This window comes from Podarcis filfolensis (assembly GCF_964270895.1).
Source record: "Podarcis filfolensis genome assembly, chromosome: 4".
Lineage (NCBI taxonomy): Eukaryota > Metazoa > Chordata > Lepidosauria > Squamata > Lacertidae > Podarcis > Podarcis filfolensis.
This window is the reverse complement of record NC_139607.1, coordinates 97,262,924-97,280,310: the sequence shown is the minus strand read 5'-3', so window position 1 is coordinate 97,280,310 and position 17,387 is coordinate 97,262,924. Positions and strand designations below refer to the sequence as shown.

Sequence of the window (17,387 nt, the reverse complement as noted above, 5' to 3'; positions counted from 1 at the left end):
CTACTATTACTAATATCAATGATTAAAAACTTCCCCAAACAGGGCTGCCTTCATATGTCTTCTAAAAGTAAGAACATCATTGCAGAATCAGGCCAGCCACACCCAGTTCCTACAACCTTCCCTCATCGGACTTTATAATATTATTATTAATATTATTATTATTATTATCATCATCATCATCATCATCATCGTTGTTGTTGTCGTTGTCATCATCATCATCAAGTCTTACTGACTAGTGATTTAAATTGTGATTTAAATCAATTTGATTTAAATCAAATGCACCCTGGCTTGCAGGCCACGCTAAGCCAAGCTTCTTGGCTTGTTGTCTTCACTTGTGCTCCTGCACTGCAGGGGGTTGGACTAGATGACCCCTGGGGTCCCCTTAGGGTCTATGAGCAAAGTGGAGCCATCTGCCAGCAGGCACTAGAGCGGCGCTCATTCCCAGCTCACCATAACTTCCAAAAGAGGTCTGTTATCACGGTTGTTTCATTACTCCCTAAGGTGGCGTACCTGGTTCTCCTCCTCTCACAAGACCCCTGCGAGGTAGATCGAGCTGAGAGGAGACCGTGACAGGCCCAAGATCATCCACCCAGGGAGCTTTGTGGCTGAGTGGGAATTCGAACCCGAGTCTCCCGGGACCTAGTCCACCCACTACACCACACTGCCGTTCTGCAACCAAACAGCAAACGCAGGGGAAAATGCAGGTGGGATAAGAAATGCAAAAGTTTAACAAGGGAACTTGGTACAGTGGTATCTTGGTTCTCAAACACCTTGGTTCTCAAACAACTTGGAACCCAAACATTGCAAACCTGGAAGTAAGTTTTCTGGTTTGGAAACTTTTTTAGGAAGCCGAACGTGCTCTGTTTTGAGTGTTACGATGAGGTCTGTCTGTTTTTGCTATTTATTTTGCGTTTCTGTTTTTGCGGCTCTCTCTTTTTGTTTTTGTGACTGTGGAAACCAGTTCAACTACTGATTGATTGATTGATTGATTGTGTGACTGCAGTACAGTGGTACCTCTGGTTATGCACTTAATTCGTTCCGGAGGTCCATTCTTAACCTGAAACTGTTCTTAACCTGAAGCACCACTTTAGCTAATGGGGCCTCCCGCTGCCGCCGCACCGCAGCCGCCCAATTTCTGTTCTCATCCTGAAGCAAAGTTCTTAACCCGAGGTACTATTTCTGTTTTAGCAGAGTCTGTAACCTGAAGCGTCTGCAACCTGAAGTGTCTGTAACCCAAGGTACCACTGTACATTCTTTATTGCTTTCATTTTATGGATCAATGATCTCATTGGATAGTAAAATTCATGTTAACTTGCTGTTTTAGGGGTTGTTTTTAAAACTCTGGAACAAGTTAATCCGTTTTGCATTACAGTCATACCTCGGGTTGAAGTAGCTTCGGGTTCAGTGTTTTCGGGTTGCGTTCCACGGTGACCCGGAAGTAACGGAACGCGTTACTTCTGGGTTTTGCCACTCACGCATGCGCAGATGCTCAAAATGATGTCACGCGCATGCGCGAAAGCGGCGAATCGCGACCCGCACAGACGCGGGTTGCGTTCGCTTCAGGATGTGAACAGGGCTCTGGAACAGATCCTGTTCACATCCAGAGGTACCACTGTACTTTCTATGGGAAAGCGCACCTTGGTTTTGGAACGCTTTGGTTTCGGAACGGACTTCCGGAATCGATTACGTTTGAGAACCAAGGGACCACTGTACTGTGATTGCCAGTCACAAGACGGTAGTGAGAATGCCGTGTGCAAGTTATAGTGTGCAAATTATGGGCATGGGGGATTTTTTATTTTAGATGCTACCCTCCTAAAACTCAAAGGATGTTGAACATCGGCCACATTCAGGCCACGCATTTAAAGCAATATGATACCACTTTAGAGAAGAAAAACAGCACGGGCATATTTGACTGACGTGGGTCAGTTACCTGCATCAGGGTCCGCAGCGACTCCACGTACGACTGTTCCGTATCCAGGAGTGTCATAATCACGTGTTTCCGCATATCCTGCAAAAAAGAGAGGCAGAGAGAGGCGTTTGAGAAACGGCGCCACAACCTGCAACAGAGTTTTCTGGAGGTAAAAACAAGAGGATAAAGAAACAAGTGCCCTAGTTTATCCTTTTCCTTCTCCCTCCCAACGTCTTTTTCTTTTGTGTTGTGACTTCGTCAGATTATAAGACCGAAGGCAGGAAGTGTCTTATCGCCGACACTTATGAGTTGCTTTTACAGCGTTCTCTGGGCTGAAAAGCCGGACAAAAAAAAAGTTCGGCAAATAGCCACCATGAAGGGTTCATGCTGGGTGCAAACACAGCCTAGAATCAAACGGAACAGGCTGTATTGAGCACCAATATCTTCAATTCCCACCCACCCAAAAAAACCCCTGCTGCTCTGACTGTTCAGATCTGCAACATCTTTTCAAAGGTTAGTAAGAACTGCTGTATCCTTGTGAAAACAGTGAACAAACCTCCTTCCTTGGAGGTTCCTAAGCAGAGGTTGGACAGCCATCTGTCATGGTTTAGCTGAGATTCCTGCATTTCAGGGGGTTGGACTAGATGACCCTAGGATCCCTCCCAACTCTAAAATTCTACGATTCTATGAAAGTTGGGACTGTGAAGTTTTTGAAAGCTAAGAGCCTCTTGCAAATGTGTTGCTGTTTATTACTCAGGGCCAAGACCGACCCAGATCAGGGCACCTGTGTTATTGCTGAACCACTGCTAAAGATTTTACTTTCTTGGGCTCCATGATCACTGCAGATGGTCACGAAATTAAAAGACGCCTGCTTCTTGAGAGGAAAGCAATGACAAACCTAGACAGCATCTTAAAAAGCAGAGCCATCATCTTGCCAACAAAGGTCCATCTAGTTAAAGCTCTGGTTTTCCCAGTAGTGATGTATGGAAGTGAGAGCTGGACCATAAAGAAGGCTGATCGCTGAAGAATGGATGCTTTTGAATTCTGGTGCTGGAGGAGACTCTTGAGAGTCCCATGGACTGCAAGAAGATCAAACCGATCCATTCTGAAGGAAATCAGCCCTGAGTGCTCACTGGAAGGACAGATCCTGAAGCTGAGGCTCCAATACTTTGCCACCTCCTGAGAAGAGAAGACTCCCTGGAAAAGACCCTGATGTTGGGAAAGATGGAGGGCACAAGGAGAAGGGGACGACAGAGGACGAGATGGTTGGACAGTGTTCTCGAAGCTACCAGCATGAGTTTGACCAAATTGCGAGAGGCAGCGGAAGACAGGAGTACCTGGCGTGCTCTGGTCCATGGGGTCACAAACAGTCAGACACGACTAAACGACTAAACAACAACAACAACATTGTGGCTCCAGGAGGGTAATGTACGAGATAATTCTTTTGCAAAACCACCCTCTTTCTAGCTAGAAGTGCTTTCTGTTCCTCTCCTCTTTCCTCTTAATTTTCCAAAAAAAGCTATGCAGCAACCCAATATAAGTTCTTTGCAAAATCACAAAAACCCGCTGCCATCCGTTGCAGAAATCAAGAGGTTGCCAGACGAGATCTAAGATCTCAGAGAAAGCAGATCAGATCTCGAGCGCGGTTCCCAGGGACCCACAGTCCCGCCGTCCTCTCCCCACAACACACAAAAGGGCCAGGAGTGGGGCATGTTTGTACATTTCCGCTTGGCGCTGTCATAGCCCGGTTCCCCTCCCATGCCCACCATAACATAAAAAGGGTAAAATTCTTGCTTTGAGCGCAGACATTCTCTGGTTCAATCGCCCAACAGCATCTCCAGATGAGCCGGAGAACTCGCCTTGTTGGAAATTCTGGAGAGCTGCTGCCAGTCAGTGAAGGCAATACTAATCTAAATGGACCAACACATCCTTCCCTCAGTACAAGGCAACTTTCTGGTTTCCACATGTTGAGCAGAAGGAGGGTATTGGGGGGAAATCTGGGCTGCACCAGAGCGGGTGGAAGGGTTGGTGGTGACGTTTTTTAATTCCGCCTCATGCCAGGGAGAAAATAATAATAATAATAATAATAATAATAATAATAATAATAATAATAATACAGTGGTGCCTCAGGTTAAGAACTTAATTTGTTCTGGAAGTCCGTTGTTAACCAGAAACCGTTTTTAACCTAAGAAACCACTTTAGCTAATGGGGCCTCCCGCTGCCACCGTTGCACGATTTCTGTTCTCATCCTAGCCTAGAGCTTGCTGATCAGAAGGTCGGCGGTTCGAATCCCCGTGACAGCTGAGCTCCCATTGCTCGGTCCCTGCTCCTGCCAACCTGGCAGTTCGAAAGCACGTCAAAGTGCAAGTAGATAAATAGGTACCACTCCGGTGGGAAGGTAAACAGCGTTTCCGTGTGCTGCTCTGGTTCACCAGAAGCGGCTTCGTCATGCTGGCCACATGACCCGGAAGCTGTACGCCGGCTCCCTCGGCCAATAAAGCGAGATGAGCGCTGCAACCCCAGAATCGGCCATGACTGGACCTAACGGTTAGGGGCCCTTTACCTTTACCTAGGTTATTGCCTTCATTTTATGGATCCGTAAAATCCGTATTAAATTGCTGTTTTAGGGGGTGTTTTTCATCATCTAGAATGGATCAATTCGCTTTCCCATTACAGTGGTACCTCAGGTTAAGTACTTAATTCGTTCCGGAGGTCCATTCTTAACCTGAAACTGTTCTTAACCTGAAGCACCACTTTAGCTAATGGGGTCTCCTGCTGCTGCCGCCACGCTGCCGGAGCACGATTTCTGTTCTCATCCTGAAGCAAAGTTCTTAACCCGAGGTACTATTTCTGGGTTAGCGCAGTCTGTAACCTGAAGCGTATGTAACCTGAGGTACCACTGTACTTTCTACGGAAAAGTGTGCCTCTACTTATGTACGTTTCTAGTTACGACCGGACTTCCGGAACAGATTATGGTTGTAAGTAGAGGTTTCACTTGTAATAGGAAGAGGAAAGCTCTCCCACGCAGTTGAGCTCCGGTCCCGATCCGAATGGACGCCAGGAGGAACGTCCCTTTTGTGCCAACAGCAGCTTGAGAAGATGGAGAGGAGCTTAAGAAGACCTGGAGAGGAAGTGAAGACGATGGACCATCTAATCCAGCATGCCACCCCACGCCAACCAGATGCCTCTTTGGTGAAACCCGCAAGCAGGGTTTGAGCACTAGGGCACGCTCCCATCCTGCAGTTCCCAGCTTTAACTGGGATTGCCGCAAGAGTGGCAATCTCCAGCGGGTGCAGAATGCTGCAGAGAGGCTCCTCACGGGGTCTCTGCCATGGGAGCATATTCACCCAGTGCTTTTCCAGCTGCACTGGCTCCCGGTGGAGTACAGGGTCAGGTTCAAGGTGCTGGTTTTGACCTTTAAAGCCCTTCACGGCCTAGGACCCTCGTACCTACGGGACTGCCTCTCCCGGTATGCCCCACGGAGAGCCTCAAGGTCCATAAATAGCAACACCCTAGTGGTCCCGGGCCCTAAGGAAGTTAGATAAACTTCAACCAGAGCCAGGGCCTTTTCAACACTGGCCCCACGGGGCCTGGTGGAACGCTCTGCCTCATGAGACCAGGGCCCTGCAGGATCTGATTTCTTTCTGCAGGGCCTGTAAGACAGAGTTGTTCCACCTGGCCTTTGGCTTGGAGCCAATTTGATTCCCTCCCCCTCTTTCTTTTTTCTTTTCCTTTCTCCTCCTGCGATGAGGCTACATTTTAATATTTTAATGTTGTATTTTAATTTTGCTTTTAAGTTGTATTCATTCAACTTATTTTTATTATTGCTTGTTAGCTGCCCTGAGCCCGGCCTTGGCTGGGGAGGGCAGGGTATAAATAAAAATTATTATTATTATTATTATTATTATTATTATTATTATTAAGAGGAAATGGTTACCTCTCTCCCCCCACCCCCAAATGCTGCAGCCCTGATCTTCATCAGGCTTCCCTGGAGCTGCTATTTGCACTGAAAAAACCACAACCCCACAAATAGGTGTGTGCAATGTCGAACTATCATACGTAGCTGGGCTCTCAGGTGTTGCCCGGTTGCCACGTGGGCACACCTTACCTACTAAGCAACCTTTCTTTTTTTAAAAAAACAAGTCAGCATTCTTTTGTCGGCATGCAGATCGTGGGCGCCTTGATTAGTGGATTGACACTCGTAATGATGTATCCACTAAGTTTTTGTTTTTTAAAAAAGGAAAGAATTGGGTATGACGCGGCCTCACTCTTTGCTTTCCTTCCTGGGCATACGGAGACAACAGACGACTTAAAATAAGCAAACGTGCACATTTGCATAATTCCCAGGATTGATTCAGGCTCCATTAGCTTCCCTTGCCTATAGAATCTGCACATTTGCAAATTCATTGATTTGTTTGGTTCTCAAACCTAATCCGTTCTGGAAGTCCGTTCCAAAACCAAGGTGTTCCAAAACCAAGGCGCGCTTTCCCATAGAAAGTAATGCAAAACGGATTGATCCGTTCCAGACTTTTAAAAACAACCCCCAAAACAGCAATTTAACATGAATTTTACTATCTAACGCAGGGGTCACCAACCTACGGCCCGGGGGCCGGATAAGGCCCGAGGGACTTGTTTATCCGGCCCGCAGCAACCCTTGCCGCCTGCTCTTACCGGCGTGGCGCGGGGACCCACTTCCGGGTTGGAGGAGCACCGGAAATACTTGTGGGCATGCGCACGGGCCTCCTGCGACCTGGAAGTGCGCCAGAAATAGCATGTGCGCGTGCGTATGAGCGCGTGCTCCCCTGCCCTCCGGCCTGCTGAACGATCATCGCTCGAGACACCGGCCCGAGGCAAGGAAAGCTTGGAGACCCCTGATCTAACGAGACCATTTATCCATAAAAATGAAAGCAATAAAGAATGCACTGCAGTCACACAATCAATCAATCAATCAGTAGCTGAACTGGGTTCCACACAGTCACAAAAACAAAAAGAGAGAGCCGCAAAAACAAAAACGCAAAATAAATAGCAAAAACAGACAGACCTCAGTGTAACACTCAAATCGGAAGCGTAACACTCAAAATGGAGCATGTTCAGCTTCCAAAAAAAGTTCACAAACTTACTTCCGGGTTTGCAATGTTTGGTTCCAAGTCAATGTTCAACTCCGCCTTTGTCCTTCTAACTACCTGAGAGTTGAGGGAGGGGACCCACATACCCATTTGCCATCTCGCACAGAGCCTCTCCCTTTGTTCCCCTTAATGGCCCATCGCCCAGGCGATCGATCACCTCGCCAGGAAGCTAGCTAGGCTATTCCAAGAATTAGAAGGGGGCCCAGGCATTCAGCCGAAGCCCTCCATCAAAACTCATAACACTATGTCCTTCATGTTCTGTGCACGCACAACTCTGAATAACAGCTTGCAAACTTGTGCCGCAAACCAAGCCTTTCTAGAATGGAATACACAGGATGAAATAGTTAAATCAGCTATGATCAAGTGGGCACAAGATATTGGTCATAACATTATGTTTGAGGACTGGGAACGGTTGTGGACCACCGGTATGAAATTTACGGCATGTAATGCCTTGAAAGAAAATATTATGAAAATGATTTATAGGTGGTACATGACTCCAGTCAAGCTCGCAAAAATTTACCACTTGCCTGATAATAAGTGTTGGAAATGTAAAGAGTCTGAAGGTACATTCTTTCACCTTTGGTGGACATGCCCAAGGATTAAGGCTTTCTGGGAAATGATTTATAATGAAATGAAAAAAGGTATTTAAATATACCTTCCTGAAGAAACCAGAGGCCTTTCTCCTGGGCATGGTCGGCCAATTGGTGCCAAAGAAGGACAGAACATTTTTTATGTATGCTACAACAGCAGCAAGAATACTCATCGCAAAGTATTGGAAGACACAAGATCTACCCACCGTGGAGGAAAGGCAGATGAAAGTGATAGACTATATGGGACTGGCAGAAATGACCGGCAGAATTCGAGACCAGGGAAAAGAGACGGCGGAAGAAGATTGGAAGAAATTTAAGGACTATCTTAAGAAACATTGCAAAATTATTGACGGCTAGAACGATGTTGATTCAGAAATTAAGGGGTTAAAAGCTGTAATGATTATGTGATTAAGAAAAGAAAGGCTAAAAATTATATAGAAATTAGGGAAAGGATTTGCTGAATTGACTTAATTAGAGAATGGAATACAGAAAGGGGAGGTATGAGAAGGTCAGGAAGGTAAGTTTTATGAATATAAGGGACGGAAATTATACTTGTTTTGTATATGTTTTGTTCGGATTGTATGTATTTTTTTTGTTTTTGTTTTTTTATTGTTCTTTTTTTTCTGTTTTATATAAATTCCTAAACCTTAATAAATATGTTATAAAAAAAACAAAAACCAAGCCTTTCTAAGGATTCCCAATTATGTACGAACATTCGCTTCTGCACTCGGGCTGCGCAGTCCCATCTTCTCCCTGTCGCATTTGCAGGGTTTCGTAAGCGGCGGCCGCGTGAATACAGCACACTCGTTGCGTGACACACACTGCGTTGTGTTAGATGTACAAGTTTAACGTAAATGCATGAACAGTTCCGCATCCATTGTGTGTGTGCTTATGTTGCCGATATTAGTCATTAAGATCTTAATATTCTGAACAGGTATGGATATCATCGTACTTATTATCAGCATAAAAACAAGACCCCACATTTATTTTCGCCCCACGTTAAGATTTCTAGCCAGTCCACCCTTGCTGTTGTGTGGGGGGGAGCCTGATTCCCTCCCCCCCACCAGGGCCCAATCCTGCTCTCAGCGGCCCTGACTGTGGATACCTTTGCCAGCCTCCCGTGTGACTCAGGAATGAACGCCGTAGCTGTTTATCCTTCAATTAAATCAGGAATGGCTGGCTCTTAATTAAGTTAGTGAGTAATACAGAATCAATGCGGTGCAGGATTACATCTGTTGCAAGAGGAGCGGGGTTGGTCCTTCCCCTTTCGGCAAAGAGACAGGAAGCGCTCAGCAAATCCGCTGAGATCTGGGAGGATCAGGCGTGCAAAACAGGCCTGGAATTCCCTTTCTCTCAGATGCTATCAGGAAGCATCTACCAGCCAGAGAACTGGTTCGCCGTTTTTTTGCTCCCGCTCTTCCTCCTTTGTGTTTAATTGGGGACAAATAAACTGGATGAGGCTTTTCTTGACCTGGAGCTGGGAAAAGATGCTATTGTTTAATTTCTAGAGGTGTTCAGAGGAAACATGAGCCAAAACGGTAAGAATCGCCTCTACGGTAAGGAATCCTGCCTGCACACGAAGGACGGACGTGTCTGTCAATTTCTGGCTCTCCTTTCCCTAATCTTAAACTCATTCTCCGCTTCCATGTTCTTTAAATCCACAGAAACAATAATCTGCACTTTGGCGAGTCCTGGGAATTGTAGTTTGTTAAGGGTGCTCTACCCCTAGACCCATCACAGAGCTACAATTCCCAGAGTTCCCTGGGAAGAAGATTATTATTATTATTATTATTATTATTATTATTATTATTATTACTACAGTGGTACCTCGGGTTAAGTACTTAATTCGTTCTGGAGGTCCGTTCTTAACCTGAAACTGTTCTTAACCTGAAGCACCACTTTAGCTAATGGGGCCTCCTGCTGCCTCCGCGCCGCCAGAGAACGATTTCTGTTCTCATCCTGAAGCAAAGTTCTTAACCTGAAGCACTATTTCTGGGTTAGTGGGGTCTGTAACCTGAAGCGTATGTAACCTGAAGCGTATGTAACCCGAGGTACCACTGTAGTATTATTATTATTATTATTATTATTATTAAAAGATGTGTTTTCAAAACGCCACATACAAACAACAGAAACAATAAAGAAACAAAATAAAACGACGACGGTGTGCAGCATATGTGGTTAGGATAGAATAAACAGAAGGTTCAGTTGACCCTTGCGATCATTCTAACAAAATAGGTTCTGGAAAGAGACGTTTTGGAATTGAGAGTCACATATTGATAAGGTAACTTCGCCACATAGGGGCATGTGCTGCTGGCAGGCGTGTGTGTGTCTGTGCAGCGCACTATTTTTATTTATAAAGCATATAAACGGAAGCCATACAACATCAAAGTCACGTTGTTCCATAATCCCTCTTAGAAATCACCTGTGATGGGTTATATGCTCAAACCAAGCAATGCCCCTCGCTCTCTCCAACCATCCAGAGGGGTTGGTTTTTATTTTATTTTCTATATTTTATTTTTCCAATTTTTCGTTTCCCAATTTTTTTACAACAAAAATTACGTCTGAACAGAAATAAACATTTTCTCCGACTTCCTTCTCCTCCCTCCTCTCCTACTTCGGCTTCTGCCTCTAATTCTGGCCGCCTCTCTGCCACAGAATCTCCCCGCTCACAAAGCCCTGTTCCCTGTTATGTACTGAGTTGAATAGGATCCAAACTGCAGCAGTCTGATTGGTCCTAGAACAATAGGATCCAAAAGGCAGCAGTCTGATTGGTCCTAGAACAATAGGATTCAGAATGCAGCAGTCTGATTGGTCCTAGAACAATGATTGGTCTGCAGGAGCCACCCAATCCAGCTCCAGATGGAAGTGAACCCACAACCTGATTGGCCTACAGGAGAATTCCGGAATTAGCCAATCATGTGCAGCCCATTGTGTAAATAATGTATATAAAGCAGATACTTTGGGGAAACTTTCATTCCTCCTCACTACTATGAGCTGAATAAAGAGTATGAAATCCACTCTCGACTCCGAGTATATTTCATTCCCTCTCCATCTTCTGACACCACCTCCTCCCAGGCTGCTCCCTCTTCTCCCTCTGACCCCTCATCGTCGCCCCACCACCAATCCCCGGACTCTGAGCCTTCTTCTCTTGGCGTCCCCCCAGCTGGCACCACCCGCCATTCCTCTGCGCCAAAGCAGCCTGCCACACTGCAGGGTCATATCGCCCCTCCTCTTGCTGAAATCAGGACTAGGAAGGGGGGGCGGGAGAGGAGGAACCAATAACTGTGACAAATAAATCAATTCCTTCCGTTTCCTACAGAAAGGTCCGGCTAATGCCCTGCCTTCTCTCCCGGATGTGGACCTTTCTGAAACTGCCAGCGACCCCCCTCCCATATTTTTCTGGAACCGCACCTGCTGCTGCAAGGAAACTGCTTTATTTAATTAAGGATGGATGCTTCTATGTTTCGAAGGGGCGTTTGAATTATGAATGTTTATTTTAACGCTTTTGGCACTGGTCTTCGTTGGCATTAGGCTGAGCGTGAATCTATGACAATTATTATTTTATAGCAACAGCAGTGACGGCTGTTGCCTTCTCGGGTGTACTCTCCAAGAATATCACACCCTCTACCCAACTAGGCTTGAAAAAAGGAAAAGGAAAAGGAAAGAAAACATAATTTTCAAGCCTGAATTCTGGTGGGAAGAAAGGAAAAGGAATGAACAAGTATATGTCTATTTACATGAGCAGCTGTAGTGCTGGTATGGTGCCCACTACATTGCAAATTTGCCCAGAAAAGTGGGGAGAACCATTAGTGAATTATTACATTTGCTACTTTTTAAATTTAATTTTATTTTGCAAACCACTCTGAGCACAGAGGTTATCGGTAGCAAACAGTCGTACCTCTTCTCCTGAATGCCTTGGGAGTCGAACAGTCCAGCTCCTGAAAGATCGAAAACCGGAAGTGAATGTTCTGGTTTTCAAATGTTCTTCTGGAAGCCGAATGTCTGACGGGGCTTCTGATTGGCTGCAGGAGCTTCCTGAAGCCAATCGGAAGCTGTGTTTTGGTTTCCGAACGTTTCGGAAGGCAAACGGACTTCAGGAACAGATTCCGTTCGACTTCCGAGGTATGACTGTATTTAAATAAACCGGCTACAGCTTTTCGCAAGGCAATCTCTGTCTGTGTGCCTCCATCATCTCTACTGCCTCGCTTCATGCCCTGGGCAAAATGGTACCCAGCCCACGATTCTTTAGCTAACGGCAACCACATCTGAAAAGGGAGCATCCCTGCCTAGCAGCAACGAGGACCACACTACAAATTTTTTTCTTTCTTTTAATTTTTTAAAAAGAACTGCTTTCCTGATGGAATTTTTATAAAAAAAATTGAATCTCTTAAATCCTATACCAATCTTTAACAATGTCAATTAATCCCTTCACCTCCCTTCCCCACAACCCAATACTTCCCTCCACCTGTGTTCTTGGCTACTATTATTTTTGTTATTGTTGAGTTACTCACTCTATTTGTTATTCCATCCTCAATACAATATTATCCTATCTCCTTGCGCCTTTTATACTTTTGCATATTAATTTTATAAGCTCCTGCACCCACTTTTTCCATGTATTCCTTAACGCATTCCCATTCTTTATTAATTTTTTTGATTAGAGTAGCCTCTGACTGATGCTGTTAATTTTGCCATCTCCGCAAGTTCAAGAAGTTTGGTTCTCCATTCTAATAATTCTGGTATTTTATTACTTTTCCAATTTTTCACCACTACGATTCTGGCTGCTGCGGTTGCGTAAAGTTCCTTTTATCCTTAGGGATGTCGCTCGATACCAAACCCAGCAAAAATGCAAATTTCTGTCGCCTCGCACTCAGGTTCACCTCCGTGCCGGCTACGAACTTCTTCTATCAAAATACCTGAAACCTAGGATGCCCAAAGATTTCAACCTCCAAGCTGCAAGAGTTGAGAAAGCATCTTTCCTCCGACTGGCCCCCAAAGCTATTCCGTCTCTGCGCCCCCCCTTCTGTGCCACAGATAGCTGCTGTGACTACCCCAGTCCAATAAACCAGTCACTCAGGCATTGGGACATCAGCTGCAAAGACAGTGTTGGCTCAGGGTAGAGAACATGGTGTTTTGTTATTAGCAGAAGGCCACAGAAGCACGTGGGGGGCGTTAGAACACAAGGGGAACGCCTTCTCCTTCCGCCAAATGCAGATTTTAGGTGGGTTGCGCTAGCAGAGCAAAACAGCTTTTGTGAAAGGGGGGGGGGGAGACACCAGTAAGCTTCAGGTTCCAGATTTTAGCATCCTCAGCTGTCAGCTTTGCAGACTGAGGGTTACGGCAGAAAGCAAATTTGGCTTTAAGAACATGAGCCAGGTATATTTCAGGTGAGAAGGAGGCCTTTTTGGTTTGGCAGGGCAAGTCCTAATAATAATATGATAATAGAGTGGTACCTCGGGTTACAGACCCTTCAGCTACAGATGCTTCAGGTTACAGACTCCGCTAACCCAGAAATAGTACCTCGGGTTAAGAACTTTGCTTCAGGATGAGAACAGAAATCATGTGGCAGCAGCAGGAGGCCCCATTAGCTAAAGTGGTACCTAAGGTTAAGAACAGTTTCAGGTTTAACGGACCTTCAGAACGAATTAAGTACTTATTTATACGCCACCCATCTGGCTGGGTTTCCCCAGCCATTCTAGGCAGCTTCCAACAAAAGATTAAAAATACAGAGACATCACCTTGCCAACAAAGGTCCGTCTAGTTAAAGCTATGGTTTTCCCAGTAGTAATGTATGCAAGTGAGAGCTGGACCATAAAGAAGGCAGATTGCCGAAGAATGGATGCTTTTGAATTATGGTGCTGGAGGAGACTCTTGAGAGTCCCATGGACTGCAAGAAGATCCAACCTCTCCATTCTGAAGGAAATCAGCCCTGAGTGCTCACTGGAAGGACAGATCCTGAAGCTGAGGCTCCAATACTTTGGCCACCTCATGAGAAGAGAAGACTCCCTGGGAAAGACCCTGATGTTGGGAAAGATGGAGGGCACAAGGAGAAGGGGACGACAGAGGACGAGATGGTGGGACAGTGTTCTCGAAGCTACTAACATGAGTTTGACAAAACTGTGGGAGGCAGTGGAAGACAGGAGTCTTCCTGGTCCAGGGGGTCATGAAGAGTCGGACACGACTAAACAACTAAACAACAACAACTAATATCACTGTTCCTGGTGTCCATGAAAGAGAGATTTTCTATTCCCCACCCCACCCAAAATGAAGGGGGTTGCAGAAAAATGCAGATGCAGAAAAACACGCATATCACTGAAAACAGCATACAGCAATGCGTAGTATTAGGGGGCATTTGCATTGCATAAATGCGTGAATTGCGGGGAGTTGCACAGAAGCATGGATGTATAATGAGAAAATTGCACAATGAATTTTCACAGTGATTTTTTTTTAAAAACAACAACAACAGAAAACCGATTAGGAAAACTGCCTAGGAAAACGAGAAACTGAAAGAAACAGGTTCTCTCCTCCCTGGCGACAACCCAGCTGGACTCGCCTTGCGTTTCTATGGTTCTTGTCAAGCAACTCATTTCCAGGCAGTTCCCGTTATCTGGCGACTGCAAAAGCAAGCAGGAGGCGAAGGCTGCAAAATGGCTCTCGGAATGTGCCTGGAAAGCTCAGTCTTGGGCAACGAGGCTATTTTGGTGCCCCTTGTCCTCTTAAATGATGCAGGGCGTTTTTAGCTGAGGGCGGGCCCTTCCCCGCCTGCTTGGTGCAAAGAGAGCAATGTGGATTTTTGCAGTGTGCGAGAGGGAGTGGGCGGGAAGCATGCTCAGAAAATTACTTGCAGAGTCATAACCCCAGCTATGCTTTACAACAGCAGTTTCCAAACTGTATTTTTAGGGGAGAGGAAACTCTGGCTCCACAGATGCTGTAGAGATAGACTCCAGCTAGCATTGCCAGTGGGATGTGGGTGGCGCTGTGGGTTAAACCACAGAGCCTAGGACTTGCTGATCAGAAGGTTGGCGGTTCAAATCCGTGCGACGGGGTGAGCTCCCGTTGCTCGGTCCCTGCTCCTGCCAACCTAGCAGTCCTGTCGTGGCCGACTCTGGGCTTGTGGCGCTCATCTCGCTTTACTGGCTGAGGGAGCCGGCGTACAGCTTCCGGGTAATGTGGCCAGCATGACTAAGCCACGTCTGGCGAACCAGAGCAGTGCACGGAAACGCCGTTTACCTTTCCACCAGAGTGGTACCTATTTATCTACTTGCACTTTGATGTGCTTTTGAACTGCTAGGTTGGCAGGAGCAGGGACCGAACAACGGGAGCTCCCCCCGTCGCGGGGATTCGAACCGCCGACCTTCTGATCGGCAAGTCCTAGGCTCTGTGGTTTAACCCACAGCGTCACCTGTGTCCCAAAGAACAACACAGTTTGAGCTTATTACATGGATCTTGTCCCAACTGCCAATTAGTCTCTGGGCCCAACTCAGTGCTGCCGCTGACCTATAAAACCTTAAACAGCTCAGGACCTCAATGCCTTTGCCACCTCTCCCTATACCAGCCTTTCTCAACCTGTGGGTCCCCAGATGTTGTTGGACTACAACTCCCATCACCCCTAGCTAGCAAGGCCAGAGCTCAGGGATGATGGGCGTTGTAGTCCAAAAACATCTGGGGACCCACAGGTTGAGAACCGCTGCCCTATATGAACAGGCCCGGTTCCTGTGCTTGTCATCCGAGGCCCTTCTCTGTGTCCCGCCCTCCCTGAGAGATACGGAGGGTGGCAACACGGGAAAAGGCCTTTTCGGTGGTGGCTCCCCTATTGTGGAATGCTCCTCCCAGAGAGGCTCGCCTGGCACCATCATTACATGCCTTTAGACAGAAGGCAAAAACGTTGCTCTTTGCGCAGGCCTTTAAATAATCTATGGTGGTGTAGGACATGGTTATTAAGATTATTTTTATTTTTATTATGCTGTGTATTATTATGCCGTGTACTGTGTTTTTATTATTATACTCTGTAAAACATTTCTTAAATGTTGTACACCGCCCTGATCATTATCATTATTACCACCCAACCAATCACTGGGCAGCACTGCAGGTAAGCATCTCGTGCAGAGACCATCTCATTAGGAGGTCCTCTCTGTATGATGGAGGACTCAGGTCTATAGTATGGTGGCACCTGCCCAGTGGAACTCCCGTCTGAGACCCTCCCTGCCCGCAGACTGTCTCACCAGAGTGGTACATGCTCTGGTTATCTCCCTCTTGGACTACTGCAATGCGCTCTACGTGGGGCTACCTTTGAAGGTGACCCAGAAACTGCAATTAATCCAGAATGTGGCAGCTAGACTGGTGACTAGGAGCGGCAGCCAGGACCACATAACACTGGTCCTGAAAGACCTACACTGGCCCCCAGTACATTTCCGAGCACAATTCAAAGTGTTGGTGCTGACAATTAAAGCCCTAAACTGCCTTGGTCCAGTGTATCTGAAGGAGCGTCTCCACCCCCATCGTTCAGCCCGGACACTGAGGTCCAGCACCAAGGGCCTTCTGGCGGTTCCCTCCCTGCGAGAAGTGAGGTTACAGGAAACTAGGCAGAGGGCCTTCTCGGTAGTGGCACCCATTCTGTGGAATGCCCTCCCATCAGATGTAAATGAAGTAAGCAACTATCTTACTTTTAAAAGACATCTGGAGGCAGCCCTGTTTAGGGAAGTTTTTAACTTTCAATGCTGTATTGTGTTTTTAATATTCGGTTGGAATCCGCCCAGAGTGGCTGGGGAAACCCAGCCAGATGGGCAGGGTATAAATTATAAATTATGATTATTCTATTATCATTATACGTGTTCAACAGGCGCAGAATCTATCGGCTATGAAAGACCTTTGTTTTTCAACAAGCCTTCTAAAGACAGATCTTTATCCCAGCCTGCCTTGGTACCTGGATTTGAAATTGTTTTCACATACGGAATTGTTTTTAACGTTGATGTTCTTATGCTTATGGGAAGCGACTCTTAAACGGAATCAAAGAAACAATTAAACGTCACGTCACACGAATTGCTCCCAAGGATTTGGAGTTCTTCAGAAACTCTCCACCAGATGGGAAACAAAGCTGGGAAGCGGGGGAGAGGAATCGCAAACTCGGCGGAAGGCGAAACCACAGAGACTGCATCATTTCAATTATTGTAATAGGGATTTGCTTCCAAGGTCATATGAATGTTTAGGATTGAATTCTTAATCTGGAATAAAACCACCAGCAAAACAGAAGACTATGGAGCTACACTGTTTGATTCCTTTCTGTCTCTCTCTCTCACATACACACAGACCGGGAATCTGATTTCACACAACCCTTTATCTGTACCAGTAATCCACAGTAAAACAGCATCTTTTTTAGCTTGGGCGGATGGGAAGAACAACAAGATCTAATCGTGAGCTGAGGGAGGTGGGAAGGATCTCACACTGTAGCCGCGGAAAACACATCATCCACGAGAAAGGCAACATTTATGAGTGCACAGGATGAGCCTCCTGGATGAGGCCATGTTCTCACTGTGGCCGACCAGATCCGTCTTTTGGGAAACCGGCAAGCAGGATTCGAACGCAAGAGCAACTCTATCCCCCTCCTGAGGTTTCCAGGAACTGGTACTCAGAAGCGCCGCTGCCTCCAGGTCTGGAGGAAAAACGTCTCTGAAGAAGCAGTTGGCCCTAAGCAATATCCATCCCATTATGCATGACCCGATGGACACAATTAAGCCAATCCTTAAGGCAAATGACGAGGGTCCTCGT

At 46.3% G+C, this 17,387-nt stretch overlaps 1 protein-coding gene across 1 annotated transcript in view; it reads right to left on the bottom strand.

Moving 5' to 3' along the window:
- ARHGEF17 (Rho guanine nucleotide exchange factor 17) overlaps nt 1-17,387 on the bottom strand; it is a 183,032-nt gene that overhangs the window by 59,337 nt on the left and 106,308 nt on the right. The window contains exon 2 of the mRNA XM_083609482.1: nt 1,931-2,008. Coding sequence (XP_083465608.1) covers nt 1,931-2,008 — 78 coding nt within the window. The remainder of the gene's footprint in view (nt 1-1,930; nt 2,009-17,387) is intronic.